Here is a 21,381-nt window from a genome sequence, read left to right as displayed (position 1 = left end):
CGCTTTAAGTAATAAATGGAAAGCAAGTTAAATTGAAATATTTTATGAATTATTGTTATACGTTGGACAAGTATAATATACACAAAGAATATTGGCCGATATATCAATATCAGTCTTTTTTTACTCCCTAATATTGATATCGGCCCCAAAAACCCCATATCGGTCAGGCTCTAGTTAGCGGTCACTGATACCAAACACCACAGGTGACTGTGTGTCACATGAATGATTGTGGCTACTAGGGAGTTATAACCAATGAACAATTACTTACATTTAGATTTATACTCACATAAAGCTATAGTATGAAGACTTGGAATGGCCAAGGTCATATGTTTTCATACCTTTTTTTGGAGCCTTTCGGATTACAGTAAATTGAACATTGTGTCTTACACCTCATTTTGTGAGGGAAAGTAAATGCTGACAAATTGCCACTTCTGTGTGAATTATCCCTGTTAAATTAGCTTGTGGTATGTGTCATGTAAACACAGTTAAATGAGATTTTATTGAACTGTCCCAATCATTGGTTTTAATCCTGCTGAAGTCTTCAAAATCCCCAAATACTTCATAATGTTTAATTCAAAAATACTTACTTTTTTTAATTATCTAATTACCCTCAGTGCCAAAGGTCACCATCCTGAAACATCTTAGCCACTGACATTTTACTGTCTTTCACAGCACTGTGTTGTTCTCTCTCACAGAAGGGAACCTGAAGGGATGATGCCTGTGCTATTTTCATGATTTTGCATGAGGTGGAGATTTTGTCTGTGTGCTCGGTCTTGTCAGCCACATCCTTTCTCATGCCATGCAAATAATTTTGGGTTGAATGTGACTAGCATCTTTGTACAGTAGGTCTTACTGTGTACAGACATACATACACACTATTGTTCTTAACTACTGAAGGGAGAAGAGGCATGTTGCATGCCGGACTCAAATCTGCACCCACTTCATGGGAATATTGAGCACAAGCAAGTTGTTGAGACTCACCTATGTTGGGATGTTTAAGCAGACGGCAGATCCTGGCCTCTCTGTCTAGCTTCTGATGATCTGAGGATTAAACACAGAAAGAACAATTCAGCACATTTAACCCCTGCACCTCCACAAGTGTCAAAACACAAACATTATCACGCTCAAAAGTTTGGGGCCTGTAAGATATATATACTTTTTTTTTTTAAAGAAGTTGTTTGATCAAAATTACAGTAAAAAATAAAATATAATTTGAAATACTATTACAATTTAAAAGAAGTGTTTTTAATTTGAATATAATTTAAAACAATTTATACTTAAGATGCTGAATTTTCAGCATCATTACTACAGTCTTAAGTGACATGAATCTTCAGAAACCATACTGATATGCTGATTTGTTGCACATGAAACATTTCTTATTATTAACAATGTAAAAAAAAAAAGAAAAGAAAAAGCGAAATACTTCATATTGTTTTGTGCAAATCAAGATTTTTTTTGTCCATGACTCAAAAGTACAGCAGTAGTTTGAAACCTATCTTTTGTAACAATATAATTTTTTTTACTGTCACTTTTCAGTCAATTTCTTACAAAAGCAAACAAACAAACAATAATAATCTTTATGACCCCAACATTTTTTAACTATAGTGTACATTGTCACACAAAGCTATTGTTCAGCTTGAGAGCACAACTCATATGGATCTCTTTTATGATGTGTTTACTGCTTTTTGCTCATTTTGGAGCTTGACAGGCTCTTTTCACTTTCATTACACGAAAAAGAGTGATGTGATCAAATAACCCTGAGACGGATATAATCCCAGGTGTAAACAGGACCTGTAATTTGAACCAATGCAACCATTCAGTGACATGTAATCAATATCAAGCCTACTGCTCAACACTTAGTAATGACAGCAGTTAATGACTGTGCATACATGTAATGGGTATGAAATAAAGATGTCCACTCTATAAAGAAAGCGGCTGAGATTAATATAACTACCCATCCTGGAATAATGAGCATCGATCTCTAAAAGGATACAAGGTCATAGCCTTTTGGGAAACCTTTAGAGAGCTTTATGAGAGGGAAATCAAACAGACACACACAAACTGCTTCAGCAGCGTAAATACACAATAGAAATATATAGTTATTCTCAGCCCATAAATAATAATTTTACACACAACCATTTAGGTTAGAGAAAGGGCAGGGCTTTTAATGCAGGCCGGCTGCAGGGCTGTTGGTTTCTGGTGCTATGTATACCTAAATCAAGAAAGTGATTGATGATTAAAAAAACTAGAGTTAACTAGAGTTGTCTAAATGACGCCAGACTAAGAGAGTGAGTTAAAAAGAATGCACACGTGGACTCGAACACACAGTCATCTGCAGCAGCAGGGATCTGCTAGTAGGAATTCAAATCATGAACTCAATGCAGACACACCTGCTGGGTCAGATCAGTCTCACATAAACACACACTGCTCTTACACAGAACATATCCTCTGTCCAAGATCACACTGTGCCAAGTGTGTGCTACTCATCAGAAATGAGCCAGACCTTACACTAAAGAAAATTTGACAAAATATAATAACAGATGAAGAAAGTATGAATGTCTGAGGGAGGGCATTATGTATGTGTGGTATGTTCCTTTCACAGGCCTTCATAAAGCCCAGCCACAATCTCTATGGGACAAGTTTGTGAATGCATGTGGATCTTCTACCCAGAAAGCATTCAATCCTTCTGACAGCCCCAAAGCATGATTCTCAGAAATGACATCAGCCTCAATCTTGAAGTATCAAACATTCATCTAAAAAACCATCACCACTACACTATACTAGCAGTCACACAGCCTTAGCATTCACTGTATGAACACACACACACACACACACAGGTTTCAGACTTTAAGTGATGTTTTCATGATATACAAATGGATGTGGGTGTAGGATCACTGGCTTAAAGCTTTTCTGAGAAGTGTGATCAAATAAACATCCCTCTGAAAGCGTGAACGGTGACTGCTGTGAGTGATGTGTTTGTGCGTATGGTTTACGGCAGCAGATGTTTTTATTACCTAACAGAATTAATGCAGGACATTTAATATTCAGCCCTGCCACGGCTCCTATAACAGTTAATCTGAACATGAGAGGACCGTACAACGACTGTTGGCATGCAATGACTTAATGCAATGAAAATAATCACGCACAAACGAAACACTTTTGAGTATGTGCTATAAACCTTCTTGTTTTTATCATTTGCTGCAGCTTCCACATACAATTCATCCACTACATTATATATCAAGTTTGAAGAGGAATAAACACCAATCCACTCATAGCTGGGATCTGATTCAAATGATAAAGGCTTCTAGAAAAAGAAATGGCTTTGAGTGGCATACTCCTCCCTTTTTTGTGTGCTCTTGTTTTCTTCTTTTTATCCCATTACAGAAGAGCTAAATAAATGATGTTATTTGGTGACCATCTTTAAAATCCAATTGGGCTAAGTGCTGGTTTCTCACTGTGCGGTCGGGTCTGTGATGTCACAGACTCTCAAAGAGAGAAAGAGAGAGATTCAGAAAGCAGGAGCGAGAAACTGACTGAGATAAACGGTAAATGAAACATTAACAGGTGTGTAAGTGTCCTGAGATTGGATCAGCATAAAACTTTTATATCATAATGAACACTGACAGGATATGATGTACTGATTATATACCAGCAACTGTATTTAACACACACACACACACACACACACACACACACACAAGAACCAACAGATGGCAGGAACTTTCCATAACATAAATGCATTACAAAAAAGTATCCATTTTCTATTTCTAAAATTTTTGTGTAATTCTTCAATAACCATTAAAATAAAAGTGCCCATTCCTTAGATTGCCTAATAATGACACACTGCTGTTTAAAAGTGTGGGTTTGGGGAGATTAAAAAATCTTAGCAAGTCTGCATTTGTTTGTACGTTAATATGTATTATAACTTATATTGGTAAAATAATAAATATTGTACAGTATAATATTGTGAAATATTACTGTTTTACTAAAGTACTAATTATGTGTGGACAACATATGCTGCTGAATATTTTTGTGGAAATGCTGATACATTTTTCAAGATTCTTTGATGAATCGAAACTTCAAAAGAACAGAATTCATTTTGTATTATTATAAATATCTACAGTCACTTTTGATCAATTTAATGCATCCTTGCTGAACAAAGTATTAATTTCTTACTGACCCAAACCTTTTGGACAGTACAGTCAGGATTATTCATACAAATCAACATAGTTCATTGGTCTAACTGTAGCCTGTTTATGCTCGCCAGGTAATGAAGAATCATATACATTATTGAGCGTGTAATAACAGATCAGCTTTTATGACAGCGACATAGCTCATCCAATAAGAATAGTGCATTTTATAATGTACCATAAATACAGATTTGTTTTTAAAGCACACTCCAAAAAGCATCGCTGGAGCCCTTTATGCATGTTTGCAGGTGTTCTTTCCAAATTCCTTAAACAATAAAAATGTCAAATCAATTGGTTTCTTTCTTGTATATCATTGGCTACAGCAAAATAACTTCTGCAAGCAAGTCAATACAATGATGACACGCGTGCAGGCAGCACTAGTATGAACAGATGCATTATGGGCCAGTCACCTCAAATGCACCCATGGGAGGGTGAAAGTTTCTGTGGTCAAGCTCACAGTGCAGAGAAAAACACATGTAGAATTAGGTGAAAGCATGCAAAAGAGGAAGGAAACCTGCTGCCTCATGCCTTAACTGCTTTTATCAATTCCACACAAGCATGCAAATGGTACCATGAATATATTTACATTACCCCACTGTATGGATTTCAATTAAAATAGTACCATTACCACAGTATCACCACTACTGTGTTTTAATGGGTGCCATGCAATGCTATAAGTCTCATTTCTGTTGTGGATTTGTAAACAGATGCTACACAGCAAAAAACAAATGGCTCAGTTTCATTTAATGTCCAACAGCATTGAAAAACACATTAAGCAAATGTGTGCACATATGCACAAGCTGCTCTCACAGATCCGTCAGGGTGGATGAAAGGGCTCAAGTGACGTTAAAGATTGAATCTGTGAGTACAAAGACGCAGGGGTTGTGCGAGGTCAATTCTCAGCAGGTGAATCTCAGGAGAAAATGTCAGAGGCTCCAGGGAAGACTTTGGCATCTTTGCCGGGATCAGGTCTCTTCTCCCAGCACACGAGCTGCAGGAAGATTTCTAATAGCTTGGATTTATCATAGCAGTGGTGATGTAAACATTACCTCTTGGTCAATCAAGACATACATATTAAACTTTAAGCTACACATACAGCTTACTCATAAACAAGAGACATATAGTAATATATATATATGTGACCCTGGACCTCAAGACCAGTCTTAAGTCGCTGGGGTATATTTTTAGCAATTGCCAAAAACTTAAAAGGAAATAAAATGGCATTCAAAAGCTTGGCATCAGGAAGTTATTTTATTTAAGAAATGAACATTTTTATTCAGCAAGCATGCATTAAACTTATTGAAAATTGCATTAATGTGATGTATACTGCTCTACTCTATATAAACGCTGTTTTATCACAGGTTTCCCAAAAATATTCAGCATCACAAGCATCAATCAACTAAAAATAACCAAAACTAAATAAGTATTGTTTCTTTAGTACCAAATCAAAATAATAAGTAATGACCCGAGAAACGGCTGCTGAAAATTCAGTTTTGTCATCACAGGGAGTAAATTATATTTTAATATATTTTAATATTATATATATATATATATATATATATATATATATATATATATATATATATATATACATATATATATATATATATATATATATATATATATATATATACATATATATATATATATATATATATATATATATATATACACACACACACATACACATACATACACATTAAAATAAAAATCCTCTATTTTAACTTGTCATAATATTTCATATTAATATTTTAACAAATTGCTTTAGTACAATAACAACACAACAGCTGATTTAATTTTAGAAACCTTTATTCTTTTTGCTCGTTCTTTTAGCTAATAATCATTTCAGCGCTCCTCTCCTCAGCACCCCAGAGACGTGCCCTTTCTACTCTGCCTGTCTGCTTGCTTTATTTTTTCATCCTCTTTTGGCTCATCAGCGCTGACCTTAGTGTCCTCACTGTTTACAAATCATTGGCTAATGCTAGTCGAAGTCAATTCACTGTCCTCTCGCTCCCCGTCCCTCCATTTTTCCTTTTCTGTTCGTCAGTTCTTCACAGCATGGTAGAGTGTCATCGTCAACTTGACTCATTTGTCACATCCATGCCCATCTCTTTGACATGTCCTGCCCCGATCTGTCTAGTCCTAGTCCCTTTCTGATTTCCCCCTTTACTATTCTTTCTTTTGCTGTCTTGCAAAAACTGACATTTCCTTCATGAACAAGTGCAGATATCTAGTTCTCTGGTGGCAATTTAGCAGATGGTAGGGATGCACGATTATGACAAAAATCATAATAGTCGATTATTCCCTTGAAATTGTAATTGCAATTATCAATTACAATTATTACAATTTGCACTGAATGATGTTTATACCTTAGTTTGATGCAATTGCATTCCGTATTTTTATATGAAAATAAACCATCTGAAACACTTTAACTGAAAAACTTTTCTATAATGTTAAGCCTCAAATGTCAACTATACATCGGATTGATTTAAATAATGTAAAAATTTAAAAGTAAAAAATATGAATGGTAGTATAATGTTGTACTAAAACTAAAATTAAAATAATGGGAAAAACGTACTCGGTTACTAAACGTAACCTCGGTTCTCTCTAGAAGAGCGAACGAGTACTGCGTCTTAGCTAAGATGCTACGGGAAAAGTCTCTTTTCACGAAATACTGAAGCAAAAAATTATCCTTAATTTTGTATTTTTGTAAAGCGCATTTGCAGCAGTACACAGCCATAGGCGAGACGGCTCGCTCGCTCATTGGCTTGTTCTGCGGCAACTGCACAGCCTATCGAGCGCAGGCTGATGCAACATCAGACCAATAAGGGCGCTTCGCGCCCTTCTTGCCACTTCCCGCCGAAACGGGTGTGGCCCAACCTATAAAAGGAGCTCGAAAAGGCTGACTCACCTGATTTATTTCATCGCCGAAGCGAACCAGAGTGAATCGTACGCACGGCAGAGAACGCAGTACTCGTTCGCTCTTCTAGAGAGAACCGAGGTTACGTTTAGTAACCGAGTACGTTCTCTTACGAGAGCTCTCTCGTACTGCGTCTTAGCTAAGACGCTACGGGAACCCGATGTAAAACGCCGTGCGCGCAGGGATCACACACCGATAAACCTGAAGCAACGCCCAGGATTTACAGTGCACAGTCACCTGAGGGACTCACAGAGAGTCCGGGACAGAAAAGGGGGAAAGCCCTCCGTCCCATATCTAGCAGCATCCGTAGATGCGGCAATATGACATCACACAGCCGAGGCAAGGCCTGACCAATGTGGCAATGCGGGTCTTACGCAATACTGCCCATATAACAGTCGGCAGCGCATAGCGCTCATGAATTCAGAATTCCCCTCAGGGCCCTGATTCTTCTATACCGACAGCAGCCTTGCTTGCAAGGCGGGAACCTCCAGGTTATAGAACCTGATAAATGTAGACGGCGAGGCCCAACCCGCCGCCATACATATATCCTGCAAGGAGATCCCAGTAGACCACGCCCACGACGAGGCGACGCCTCTTGTGGAGTGTGCTCTGACGCCCAACGGGCACTGAAGGCCCCTGGAAGCGTAAGCTAACGCTATGGCGTCAACTATCCATCTGGATAGAGTCTGTCTCGAAACAGCCATTCCTTTGGAACGTCCACCGAACGAGACAAATAGCTGCTCCGTCTGCCGAAAGGCAGCAGAGCGAGACACATAAGCTCTTAAAACCCTGACAGGGCAAAGAAGACTCGAGTCTCCATCCTCCCCTGACACCGGCAGGGCAGACAGGGCAATAACCTGAGCCCGAAACGGTGTGTTGAGGGATTTCGGCACATAACCGTGCCTAGGTTTGAGTATGACCCTTGAGTCATTGGGCCCAAACTCCAAGCACGACTGGCTCACCGAGAGCGCGTGCAAATCACCCACACGCTTCACAGAAGCGAGAGCCAACAAGAATACTGTCTTGAACGACAGATGCTGAAGGCTAACCGATTGGATAGGCTCAAAAGGGAGACCCTTCAAGGCCTCCAAAACCGCCGCGAGGTCCCACATAGGGACTGACGGAGGTCTGGGAGGATTCAGCCTCCTAGCTCCTCTGAGGAACCGGATGACTAAATCGTTCCTTCCTATTGACTTTCAATAGTTTCAGAAAACGCCGCGATGGCCGCCACATAAACTTTGAGCGTGGATGGGGCTCTGCCCTTATCCAACAGCTCCTGTAGGAAGGAGAGGACCTCCGTCACCTAACAACTAAGGGATGAATAACCTCGAGCTGTGCACCAGCTGGAGAACACCGACCACTTCGAGGCATACAGACGTCGTGTCGACGGAGCTCTAGCCTGAGTGATGGTATTTAGCACTCCCACTGCGAGATCAGCGGGTAACCGTTGAGTGCCCATACATGGAGGGACCACAACTCCGGTTGAGGGTGCCAAATCGAGCCCCTGGCCTGCGAGAGGAGATCTCTCCTCAACGGTACCGGCCATGGGGCGACATCTGCTAATTGCATCAAATCTGGGAACCATGGTTGGTTCTTCCAAAGAGGTGCCACAAGCAGTATTGAACATCTCGTTTCTCTCACCCGTTCTATCACCTGCGGAAGGAGGGAGACGGGAGGGAACGCATAAAGCGGGCAGCACGGCCATTTCCGTGACAGTGCGCTTTCGTTCTTGGAAAAGAATGCGGGGCAGTGAGCGTTTTCGTGGGACGCAAAGAGGTCCACCTCCGCCATGCCAAATCTCTCCCACAACAGCCGAACTGTTTGCGGGTGTAGAGACCATTCGCCCGTAGGGACATTGCCTCTGGACAGCCTGTCTGGACCCAGATTCTGCAGTCCAGGCACATGCACTGCTCTCAGCGAGCGCACGTTGCGTTGAGCCCAAATCAGGAGGCGTTCCGTCAGCCTGTACAGGTTTCGGGACCCGAGACCGCCCTGGCGATTTATGTAGGACACCACGGACATGTTGTCCGAACGGACTACGACGTGGTGATCATTGATATGGGGACAAAAGCGCGTCAGCGCGTTCTCCACTGCCAGCATTTCCAGGCAGGTGATATGATGGAGCTTTTCCCGTTCTGACCATAGGCCAAAGGACGGTCTGCCTTCGAGCAGCGCTCCCCATCCCGAAGTGGAGGCATCTGTCGACACCATTTTCACACTCGGGGAAGTCCCCAGGCTTACACCTGATCGGTACCAGTGTGACAGTGTTTCAGCGACACAGTCGCGCCGCAGCGGAAAGAACTCGCTGCGTGCTGAATGCCCATCGTGCGCTGTGGTGACAGTCGCGCCGTCATGGAACACGAGTTCAGAACTATACCCAGAAACAGGATCGTCTGACTGGGGTTCAGCGAACTCTTCGCCCAATTGACACTGAGGCCGAGCTTCTCGAGGTGATCGAGTAAAACGTCCCTGTGGTCCACGAGCTCCGCTCGTGATTGGGCCAGAACCAGCCAGTCGTCCAAATAATTCAGCACTCGTATGCCTCTGAGTCTGAGAGGAGCGAGCGCTGCATCCATGCACCTCGTAAACGTACGAGGAGCTACGGACAAGCCGAATGGCAGGACTGCAAACTGGTATGCCTGGCCCTCGAAGGCGAATCTCAAAAACCGCCTGTGATTTGACGCTATCTGTATTTGAAAATGTGCGTCCTTCAGATCTATTGACATGAACCAGTCCCCTCCGCGAATCTGCGCGAGGAGCTTCCTGGTCGTGAGCATTTTGAAACTGCGTTTCATCAATGCCTTGTTCAGCTGTCTTAGATCCAGTATGGGCCTGAGACCCCCGTCTCTCTTGGGCACCAGAAAGTATCTGCTGTACATCCCCCCCTCGCTTTGAGCTTGAGACACAGGCTCTACAGCCCCTTTGCTCAACAGTTTTGATATTTCGGCCCGAAGTATGTGTGCTACTTCTGTTTTGACCGTAGTTTCGACGCGCGCTGAGAAGCGCGGTGGGCGTCGAGAAAACTGTAGCGAGTAGCCTCTCTTTATAATGCCTAGCACCCAATCCGAAACCCCTGGAAGCGCTGACCATGCATCTGCATGAATGGCTAAGGGCTGGATGTGACACGCGCTCTGTTGACTGGGCAACGGCGGCGCTCGAGTGTGCTGCGCATCTGAGGCGGGGAGCGCGCTGATCACAGCGGGCAGATCGCTCATCCTCGACCCCGTTCCGGCGCTTAACCGACTGGAGGGAGGCTGAGCGGGTCCCGTGGGACTCAATATATCTGCGAGTAACCGTGGGCTGCATGTGTGCACTTTTACCACTTCCAACTCGCCGTCTGCCTGTGCAGAATGTACGTGCACGGGCCTCGTTTTTACAGAAGCCCCGTGCCGTAAGTGACATGTGGGCACTGGGAAGTGGGCACGTTTACTATGCGGCGCGCTCGACCGATCTGTGTCGATCTTATGTGCGCCAGCCCTGTGTGCAGGGCTGTGCTTACATGCGGGGATGGGCACTGGGTAGTGGGCATCGTCACTGCATTTAAAGCACCATCGGCCGTGGCCGGACGAGCGTGCACGGGTTTCGTTTTTACAGAAACCACATGACGCGTGTGACATAGTAATTGTGGGCACTGAGGGGTGGGCACGTTTACTATGTAGTGTGCGCGACCGACTTGAGTCGACATTATGAGCGCAGGCCCTGTGTGTAGGGCTGTGCTTACATGTGGAGATGGGCACTGAGGAGTGGGCATCATCACAACATTTATAGCACCATCGGCCGTGGCCGGAACACCAGAAAAAACACTGTTTTTGTGAAACATCTGGGTAGCCGTGATAACGGCTTTTGTGTGCAGGCAAGCGGGCACTCGTGCAGGCTTGCGCATTGCAGAAGACACTGAGGCAGTCGCAACTCTTGGAACTGCAACAGCGGCGCGCTTGGGTGAGAGCTCGGCTGCAGCGGAACTCGAACACCGGCGCTTTCCCAGCAGTGCTAGGATGCTTTCGGGGCTTCTGGCTTCACCGCAATCCTCTGCCGCGGCTCCCGCGGCGCGGGGCGACGGCTCGAAGAGCGAGAACGGGGTCCCGAGCTGCGTTGCTGACGCTGTCGTGATGGCGCAGCAGGAGGCGGTGGGCGTGACTGAGAGCTCTGTGGGGCCGGTCTAGAGCGGCTAGCTGCAGAACTGGAGCGCTTCGGCAAGAAGTGCTTGAACGCCTGCGAAGCTTTCTGGTCCTCGGCGAATCTCTCCACAAACTCGTTGACGGAAGATCCAAAGAGGCCGGCAGGAGTTAGCGGAGCGTCAAGAAACGCAGCGCTCAGACTCCTTGATGTCAGAAAGCGTCAGCCACAAATGCCTCTCAGCCACCGTAGCGGAAGCCATAACCCGTCCCATGGCCTGTGCAGCGGACTTAGTAGCGCGGAGGGAGAGATCCGAAGCACTCCTCAGATCCGCGAGACAGATCGCTTCAGGTCCCATCTCATCCAGCTTGCGGAGAAGATCGCCCTGGAAAATCTGTAGCGTCACCATGGTGTGTAACGCAGACGCAGCCTGCCCAGCAGCAGAGAATATCCGTGTGAGCAGCGATGACGTCATGCGGCAGGCTTTGGATGGCAACGCCGCCTTAGTCCGCCGTCCAGCAGAGGGCGGGCAAAGGTGCGCTGCTATAGCCTGTTCCACCGGCGGAAGTGACAGGTAGCCTCTGTTCTTAGCACCGTCCAGTGTGGAGAATGCTGACGAAACAGATGAACGGATTCTCGCCGAGAATGCAGCGTCCCAAGCCTTCGCCACTTCTTCGTGAAGCTCAGGAAGAAAAGGGGCGTGTTTTGAGCTTGAGGAAGAGCGCTCATCCGGAAGATAGCTACCATCCAGCCGGGAACGTGAAGGGGGCGCTGGTGCAGACCACTCGAGGCCGAGGCTCGCCGCGGCCAACGAGAGTACACGCATCAGCTCCTTATCGATATCGATATCCCCCCGTCTGCTGGGCCTCTGAGCAGCGGGCGCGAGATCCACGGAGCTCGCCCAACCCTCACTGCCCGAAGCAAGCAGAGAGCACGTGTCTTTTTCCTCCGACGCGGGCCTGAGATCCACTTCCTCCGATGACGCGTCGGCAAGCAGCGGACGCTGAGCATCGGGAAGCGATGCAGGGGAGACCGGCGAAGCGGAGGGAACCGGCGAGCTCGGCCGAGCTGGAGGCGGTTCTGGTAGGCGCTGCGAGCGGCGCTTCTTACGGCGCTGCGGCGCAGCGGATGATGCAGGCTTCGAGAAGGATGCCAGGCGAGTCCTCAGAGTCACCATAGGCATCAACTCGCAATGAGGACATCCGCCATCAGCGAGCGCGAGCGCTGCATGGTCTTCACCCAGACAGGAGACGCAGATGACATGACGATCTCCTTCGCTGAGCGGGGTTCTGCACGAGCCGCACGAGGGCATCTTTAAAAAGACGCAGCTCTTTTGTGAATGTGCGTCGCAGGGCGAACACACACACAGAATATCACAGAACAAGGATTATAAAGGATATGGGCGCCGGATAGCGCAGCAGGAACGGCAGTGGAAGGCGGCGGTGCCAGCGGCTTCAGGATGGCTCGTCCTGCTGATATGCTCTTCCAGACGGCGCTTGCTTCCTCGTGATCCAGCGATGCGTGAGCTTCGCTGAAGAGATGAAAAATCAGGTGAGTCAGCCTTTTCGAGCTCCTTTTATAGGTTGGGCCACACCCGTTTCGGCGTGAAGTGGCAAGAAGTTGGTCTGATGTTGCATCAGCCTGCGCTCGATAGGCTGTGCAGTTGCCGCAGAACAAGCCAATGAGCGAGCGAGCCGTCTCGCCTATGGCTGTGTACTGCTGCAAATGCGCTTTACAAAAATACAAAATTAAGGATAATTTTTTGCTTCAGTATTTCATGAAAAGAGACTTTTCCCGTAGCGTCTTAGCTAAGACGCAGTACGAGAGAGCTCTCGTAAGAGAACCCTTAAAATAACATGTAGAAAGAAAAAAAAACGCATCTTAAGTAAACAGAATGACATAAGTGTACTTTGAATGATTACACAATCGTGGCATTCATATATGTAATCGCGATTAGAAATTTGATTAATTCTGCAGCCATAGCAGAATGTTTTTTTTTTTTTAAAGGGAGGCACTGTACCCTTATTACAGTGAGAATAGGGGCTTTCACTCTGCGTAGTTCTAGGGACTAGCCAGGAGGTTATTTCCTAGAGAATTTCTCCCTTGGGCCGTTTTCCTGGTTGCATTCGCACCGGCAGTAGGAACTCTGAAGTGGCCGACAGCGATGTCTTTTTATAACAGGGATGGAAATGTAAATGCACAATTTATGTGATTGCAAGAGCTAAAATTTGGGCTGAGAGACACATTATTTTAAAGACAAGTTGCAGTTTTACATATCATCGAAGCTGAGAAAAGAACAACACTGCAGACAACAGGTAAATGCTGTTATCGCAGTTTTCCATATACATGGAGTAAATGCCAGGTGGCCGGTGTTTCGCATGCGTTTGGCCAATCAGCCAACACTGTTTAAGATCCTACTCTGAATTAGGAGCTCATTTAGTTCCTCCAAATGGAGTTCCTGGAACTAAAACATTTCCTAATTCCTACTTCAGTTTCTTACTTAAAGGTATGATATCTCATGATAACAGGGTTTGAACCAGCAACCACCTGATTATCACACCTGAGACAAGGCTACAGCAGCGTTCTTCAGAAACCCTCCACCTTCCCCAGCTCCACTTGTACAGATTTGCTAACGAGGAAATATCATGTATGTTATATACATATATATTATATGTATAGCAGCAGTATTTCCTACATGCTGTCTGTCGATGTACTGGCAGTAGCAAGTCTCACTACTTGCTCTGCTGCGGTAGCAGCATAGCAGACCTACTCTGCTAAGACCAAACACATTAACATTGCCAACATTACCATGCTAAACATTCTGAAAGTTTTCATGACAGAATGACTGATCCTGAGATCAAAGATAATATTTGATGATGACACATAAATGTGCATTATTGTTGGATAATTCTGGAAAGGACTCTAGGCTGAATCCTGACAGACCACTTCTGTCAATGGGCCAAACTGACACTGACAGGAGCAGATATAAATGGCCAAATATAGGCTGATTAATATTGAAGTAATGGACTACAGTACTTAAATTCTCTCTCAGATATCCAGTACAGCTATGACGCAGCAAGTTCTCTCTCAACAGTGACATATCACACTCAACCCAGACACAAAATTAAAAATGTGGTAGGAAAATTTAGCTTATAATCGTTCACTCTTCCTGCTCCTTCCTTGTGATTAAATATTGAGAAACCTGAAACATGCCTTAACCATTTGATACTATATATTTTACTTGAACAATGTTTTGTTAAAATTAAAGATCATAAAAAATTAAATCTCCCCTTTAAGCAGTTTCAAATGCCAAACACTATAAATATCACAAATGCCAAACACTATAAATATCAAGATACATCAAGAATATTGATCAAAAGGCTGAAAAACATATATTGTTCTTATATTGTGAACTATGTTTTGGAAGAACTGAAGTCACTGAGGGCAGGAGTGGGTGTGAGACGGTTCTTTCTCTGGGGTAAACCGAGTGATTTGGACAGGATGACACTGCTGGAAGCGACAGTGAGAGGGAAACCACTTCTACCTGGAACCAGATCCAGTCGCCTCTTATTAATGCAGTGAATTCAGAACAAAACGGGCCCTCCAACAGCAGCAATGCCTGAGAGAAAAGGATTGTGTGTTTGTGTGTGTGTGTGTGTGTGTGTGTTTGTGCGCATATTAGAAAGGTGTGAAAATATATAAAAATGACTGAAAGGGAAATCAGGCCTGTGTATTTTAATTAAGTCCATTCCTCTACGACATTTTATCACTGTTTTGACAAAAGTGATGTCCACACAAGCGAGCTATGAGCCAAACAGTCAGAGAGCAAATAAAAATGACTTCAGTGAGACAAACACTCCAGTAACGCAGGAAAGCAGCACAATTTGTTTTTTCAGCTCAACCAACCAGGCTTCGCACGGCCGGAATAAACAACCAAAAACAGCTCCCAATATCCAAAGCATGAGAAACACCACAGCTCAGCCGGCCCATCCCATCAAATTCCTGCAAATACAAGACAGCCAGCCATGTGATGTTCTCCAGACAGCACACACTCCCACAAACAGAGGCCATAGGGTCTGTGTTACTTTTAAAAACAGCTTAAGGTGCTTTGGCAGGGATGTCTGATGATCCCTGGCCATCATACTACTAATCCACCGCACAGAGCTTTTCTCACACTGATGAAGTGAAAGTGAAGAAGAGAAAAAAAAAAAAAAAAAAAAAAAAGTGAGTGAGTGAGTGAAGTGACATTCAGCCAAGTATGGTGACCCATACTCAGAATTTGTGCTCTGCATTTAACCCATCCGAAATGCACACACACAGAGCAGTGAACACACAAACACACACTGTGAGCACACACCCGGAGCAGTGGGCAGCCATTTATGCTGCGGCGCCCGGGGAGCAGTTGGGGGTTCGATGCCTTGCTCAAGGGCACCTAAGTCATGGTATTGAAGGTGGAGAGAGAACTGTACATGCACTCCCCCCACCCACAATTCCAGCCGGCCCGGGACTCGAACCCACAACCTTTCGATTGGGAGTCCGACTCTCTAACCATTAGGCCACGACTTCCCCATGACTGCAGGGGGTGCAGATGAGCAGCTGACTGTATATATACACACACACACACACACACACACACACACACACACACGTTTATTATAACATTATATCCTCTCCAGCCACCAGGGTAACACTCACCTGACTTCTCTTTCCTCCTCATTGAGCTCTCTTTCTGTCCATATGCTTTCCTCCACTTCTCTATCATTCAATCTGTCTCAGAAGGTGTGCGTGGCACTTTTTCTACAGCTATTGGAAAAGTCAAACAGTTTGTGTGCTCTTGAGGACTACGGTCTACGTGAAAATAACTGAATGATGTCAAACAAAGATTTTGAACAGACAAACAATTGATAATAGTGACAAAGCACTCACTCTCTGTAATATCTCACATTTTGACTATTGATGCAGATATATCACATAGACCATAATCTACTAGCCATCTTATTTTATAAGTGTGTGTATGTTTATGGGAGAAAGTCGTGTCTCATCCCTGCGTCAGCTCCGCACACACTAAGACACATGTCTTGTTTGACAGATGTGCTACAAGTCGTTAAACTACGATGAAATTCAATGTAAAGGATCGCGATGCATTTCTGACATCTTTTTCTACTGATGAGCAAACAAAGATCCAGTCAGATAAACACATTGTGGTTGTTAAAATTGCCACTAGCATCACATGTTTGCTTACCACTTCACAAATAAGTAAAAAAAAAAAAAATTCACAGCTTTATCAGCTATTCTGTAAAACAGCAATATGCATGGCTGGCTGCAAAGCCGTTCACCCCGAAACAGATATTCGATCACATTCATGTCGTTCAAAACTTGTATGACTTTCTTTCTTCAGTGGAACATAAAATAGATTTGAAGAATGTTCACGCTGCTCCAGAAGTGTACAGTCGTCAGGGACCGTCAAGCTCCATAAAGCATTATTAAAGCATAAAACGCCATAAAACTGGTGCATATTTCTCACTATACAGTATTAAAAGTTAAAACAAGACCATTAAAGATATGGTTCACCATAGTTTATAATTGAAGGTAAGTTAACAATCTTGACAACGGATAACTCTATTTTATTGTATGGAATAAAAGAAAAGGACAGACTCGCTACTAACTTGGCATGAGCCAAGCTAAAAGAGCCAAGCCTGCTGGTTTCTTCTCTCAGCTCAGTCTAAAATGGATGTGTATCAGCGGTGTGATCAAGTCCCGGTGTTGTGTAAAGGCAGAATTGTTAACTTCAGGTTAAGGTCGAAGGATGCCGGCCCCCAGAGAGGATTCAATAATTACCTGAGCAAAACAAGTCTGCAAGCTTTCATAGCATTCACAGGTACAGCAAATTCTTTCACTCAGACTAGATGTCCATCAACTGACCATCTGATTATAGTGAGGTCATCTAGTTTTTGTTTAAGCTTTAATGTTTTATAGCTTCTCTGAGAGTTCAGAGCGTGCCGAGTCTGACAGCATGTTATGCTTTAGCATGTTGTTAGACTGTCAGCATGGTAAACACTCAGAGAGCTTGTGTCTCCAAATTCATCCCCTTTAATACAGCATCACTACAGACGTTAAAGCACAGGTTGTCAAACAAATACACCACCTTCTACAATAATATATGGCTTCAAAACAATTGCTGTCAAACTTTTAATCGCCTGCTGAGAACAGCATTCCCCTTATGATGTATAATCTAAAGGTCTACTTTTTTTTTTTTGGAGAACTAATCACAAAATAATGCATTATGGTGATAGTTTTGTGCTTCAGGGAAACCTTGACTTATAGTCTTCTCTGTATATTAAAGGGGTCATATGCTGCTTCTTTAAAGATCATTATTTTGTGTATTTTATTCATTCATTTAGTCATTTATCAAACGATTTTATCCAAAGTGACTTACAAATGAGGACAACAGAACCAATCAATTGTAGTATTAAAATAACTAAAATCAGATCCAAACCTAAAAGCTAAAACTTTATAAATACTATCTATACACATTTTAAAAATGAAGGAATACGATTTTTTTTCTTTTAAATGTAACATTTAAAAGAAAAAAATATATTGAAAAAAAAAAAAAAAAAATTAAAAATATCATATACTCAAAAACACACACAAAAAAATAAAAATAAAAAAAACTACGTTCACACACACATACATACATATTTATAAATTATATATATATATAATTATTTCCATTTAGTTTGTTGAAGTATTAAAATAACTAAATAACTAAAACTTAATAAAAGCTCTGATTGGCAAACCCCCCCTAGTGCATTGTGATTGGCCGAACACCACAAGCACTCTTAAATGTAACACCCCTTTCCGTAATCGCAGGCTTCTTTCAAAATAAATGTAAAGACAGTTAATAATGTCCTTAGTTCAACCATCAGTTCTATGGAGCCAAAAGAGTCTCAATAAAGACAAATGCACACACTACATTCACATATGCACACACATGATTCATAAATACACACACAGGATACACAAATGCGCACAAAATTTACAAATGCACACAGAAAATTTAAAAAGCACAGAAGATTCACAAATGCATACAAAATTCAGAAATGCACACAAAATTCAGAAATACACACAAAATTCAGAAATGCAAACAACATTTACAAATGCACTCAAGATTCACAAATGCACAGGACAAGATTCAGAAATGTATTTCTGATGCACACACACATATATCTTGATTTAAAAACTGCTTGCGGTCTGTGAACTTCACTGCATTTGTGTGTGAATTTTGAGACTCCCCTGACTTGGCTCGACACACAAATGCCTTTTTTTAAACAGGAAATGATCTGCAACCAATCAGATATCTCCCTTCTTTTTTATGCCAATCACAAGAACGCACTCCACGTGGGGGATTGTTTACTTATAAGCCAATCACATGAACGCGTTCACACAGCGTGATATGCATGTGGTGCGGCATATTATAGCCTACTTATTTATGAAATTGTATGAAAATACAGATGTTTAGATTACAATTCATGTTTATTTTTTATTATTTTTTACAAAATATAAATTAAAAAATGTCTCAATACATATAGCCCAGTGACTGCAGAAAAAAAAGTTAACCATGGATTCATAAATTTGCAATAGACAATTATTTCATTTTATTAAAATATTTTAATGAAAGTAAAAAAAAAAAATTACACCTTTTTGATTATTTAAATATATCTAAATATTCTTTTGGATGCAATATAGAAGTCACTTTAATTATAATATTCGGTCCTTACATGAAGAGAGAGTCAGTGGTCCGCGGTCTCCGGCTGCGTGAGGAAAGGGAGTTGTTCGCTTAGGAAAGTGAGTTGATCGCTGCGTGAGGAAAGTGAATCGTTCGCTGCGTAAGGAAAGTGAGTCGTTCGCTGAGAGAGGAAAGTGAGTCTCCTGCTGCTCAAAGTGGGTGTCCGGCTGCTGAAAGTGGGTCGCCGGCTGCGTGAGGTAAGTGAGTCGTTCGCTGAGGAAAGTGAGTCGTTCGCTGCGTGAGGAAAGTGAAATGTTCGCTGAGGAAAGTGAGTTGTTCGCTGAGGAAAGTGAGTCGTTCGCTGCGTGAGGAAAGTGAAATGTTCGCTGAGGAAAGTGAGTCGTTCGCTGATTGGCTTATAAGTAAACAATCCCCCACGTGGGGTGCATTCTTGTGATTGGCTAAAACATTGGTTGCAGATCATTCCCTGTTTAAAAAAAGGCATTTGTGTGTCGAGCCAAGTCAGGGGAGTCTCAAAATTCACACACAAATGCAGTGAAGTTCACAGACCGCAAGCAGTTTGTAAATCAAGATATATGTGTGTGTGCGCATCAGAAATACATTTCTGAATCTTGTCCTGTGCATTTGTGAATCTTGAGCGCATTTGTAAATGTTGTTTGCATTTCTGAATTGTGTGTGTATTTCTGAATTTTGTGTGCATTTCTGAATTTTGTATGCATTTGTGAATCTTCTGTGCTTTTTAAATTTTGTGTGTGCATTTGTGAATTTTGTGCACATTTGTGTATCCTGTGTGTGTATTTATGAATTATGTGTGTGCATGTATGAATGTAGTGTGTGCATTTATCTTTATTGAGACTCTTTTGGCACCATACAGTTCAAGCCCGAAAGAAGAACAGAGTCATGTGACAGTGATGAAGCTCGTATGTGTTTGCTGTACACAAGCCACAGACGGTTAAGACCGCTGTCTCCACTGTGTGACCCTGTCTCTCTCTCTCTCTCTCTCACACACACACACACACACACACACACACACGTGTGCGCGCACACACACATGACTCGCAAAACTCTGCATTTAAACAGTTAATAGCAAATACTTAAGCTAATAACAGAAGCGCCAGATTGTCGTAGCAAAGTCAGAATTACCTCCTCTCCTAGGTTCACGAAACAGTCATCCATAAAATACATCGCTGTTCTGTTGTAAGTGATCTTAAAGATTCCTAAATGCATCTACTTTCGGAAAGGAACAATAAAGTGCTTTTGCTTTCTCCTAGATACACACAGCATCTCCCTGACATGGCTGCTTCAACACTAACTGCGTTTACCCGAACCACTTCTTTCTTGAAGTCGTGGCCTAGTGGTTAGAGAGTTTGACTCCTAACCCTAGGGTTGTGGGTTCGAGTCTCAGGCCGGCAATACCACGACTGAGGTGCCCTTGAGCAAAGGCACCAAAACCCCAACTGCTCCCCGGGCGCCACAGCATAAATGGCTGCCCACTGCTCTAGGTGTGTGTTCAAGGTTTGTGTGTGTTCACTAGGGATGTAACGATATTGACGATATCGCGCTATCGCGGTGGTAAACGTGTCTCGATATCGTCGTGGTTGGGTTACAATATTAAAAGGACAGGTGTCCGTCAAAAAGCAAGAGGAATAAACACAGTCCCGTGGAACAAATCATTGTTAACTACATAGACCATGATTCTTTGCGCTGCGTCGTCACAACAACCGTTGTTAAGCCAATAGGATTGCACGCTGTCCACACAAGCTCACAGCAAGCCAGCATGGCCGACAGCGATACTTGTAAGGATGAAAAAAACAAAACCAAAGTTGAGATTGTGCCTGCCCCTGCAGCTTTTAAATCAGATGTCTGGAAACATTTTGGTTTCGCCGTGTCAAAAAACGCAAATTCTCTCACAAAGAAAGTCCTGTCCGGTCATAAAACCCTGAAGGAGGCATTTTCAACAACTATGCCACACAACAGCGCAAGGGCTCAAGAAATCACGAGGTACATCGCGGAATACATAGCGTGTGATTTACGTCCCTTTTCTGCAGTAAATCTTTTGATCTTTCTAAAGAAAAACTTGAACATTAGCTAAAGGATAGTTCAGTGTTTTTCAGAAGGCTTTTTGCCAGACTATTTAAGCATTTTTTTTACTGTTTTTTTTTCTTCTCCCTTGCAATGTAGATATTTTGATCTTTCTGATGAAAAACGTGACCATAAGCTAAATGATAGGTCAGTGTTTTTTAAAAAGCTTTTTGACTGACTATTTTATTTAAGTTTAAGTTATGTTCCTAAATACCAGTTTTAAAAGGCTGCTTTTATTTGCCTTGCACATTTAAACCTGACTTAACTTGATCTTTGTTTGCACTTAAAGGGAATTCCCTATTGTTTACAATTGTTCTAGTTGCTCC

General features: G+C 42.9%; 1 protein-coding gene across 17 annotated transcripts in view; it reads right to left on the bottom strand.

The window, feature by feature from the left end:
* LOC132157274 (calcium/calmodulin-dependent protein kinase type II subunit gamma-like) overlaps positions 1-21,381 on the bottom strand; it is a 65,819-nt gene that overhangs the window by 30,132 nt on the left and 14,306 nt on the right. For all 17 annotated transcript variants that reach the window (XM_059566552.1, XM_059566535.1, XM_059566536.1 and 14 more), the window contains exon 3: positions 982-1,041. In XM_059566552.1, coding sequence (XP_059422535.1) covers positions 982-1,041 — 60 coding nt within the window. The remainder of the gene's footprint in view (positions 1-981; positions 1,042-21,381) is intronic.

The sequence above is a fragment of the Carassius carassius genome, chromosome 14 (assembly GCF_963082965.1).
Source record: "Carassius carassius chromosome 14, fCarCar2.1, whole genome shotgun sequence".
Lineage (NCBI taxonomy): Eukaryota > Metazoa > Chordata > Actinopteri > Cypriniformes > Cyprinidae > Carassius > Carassius carassius.
This window is presented reverse-complemented; position numbering and strand designations above follow the sequence as displayed.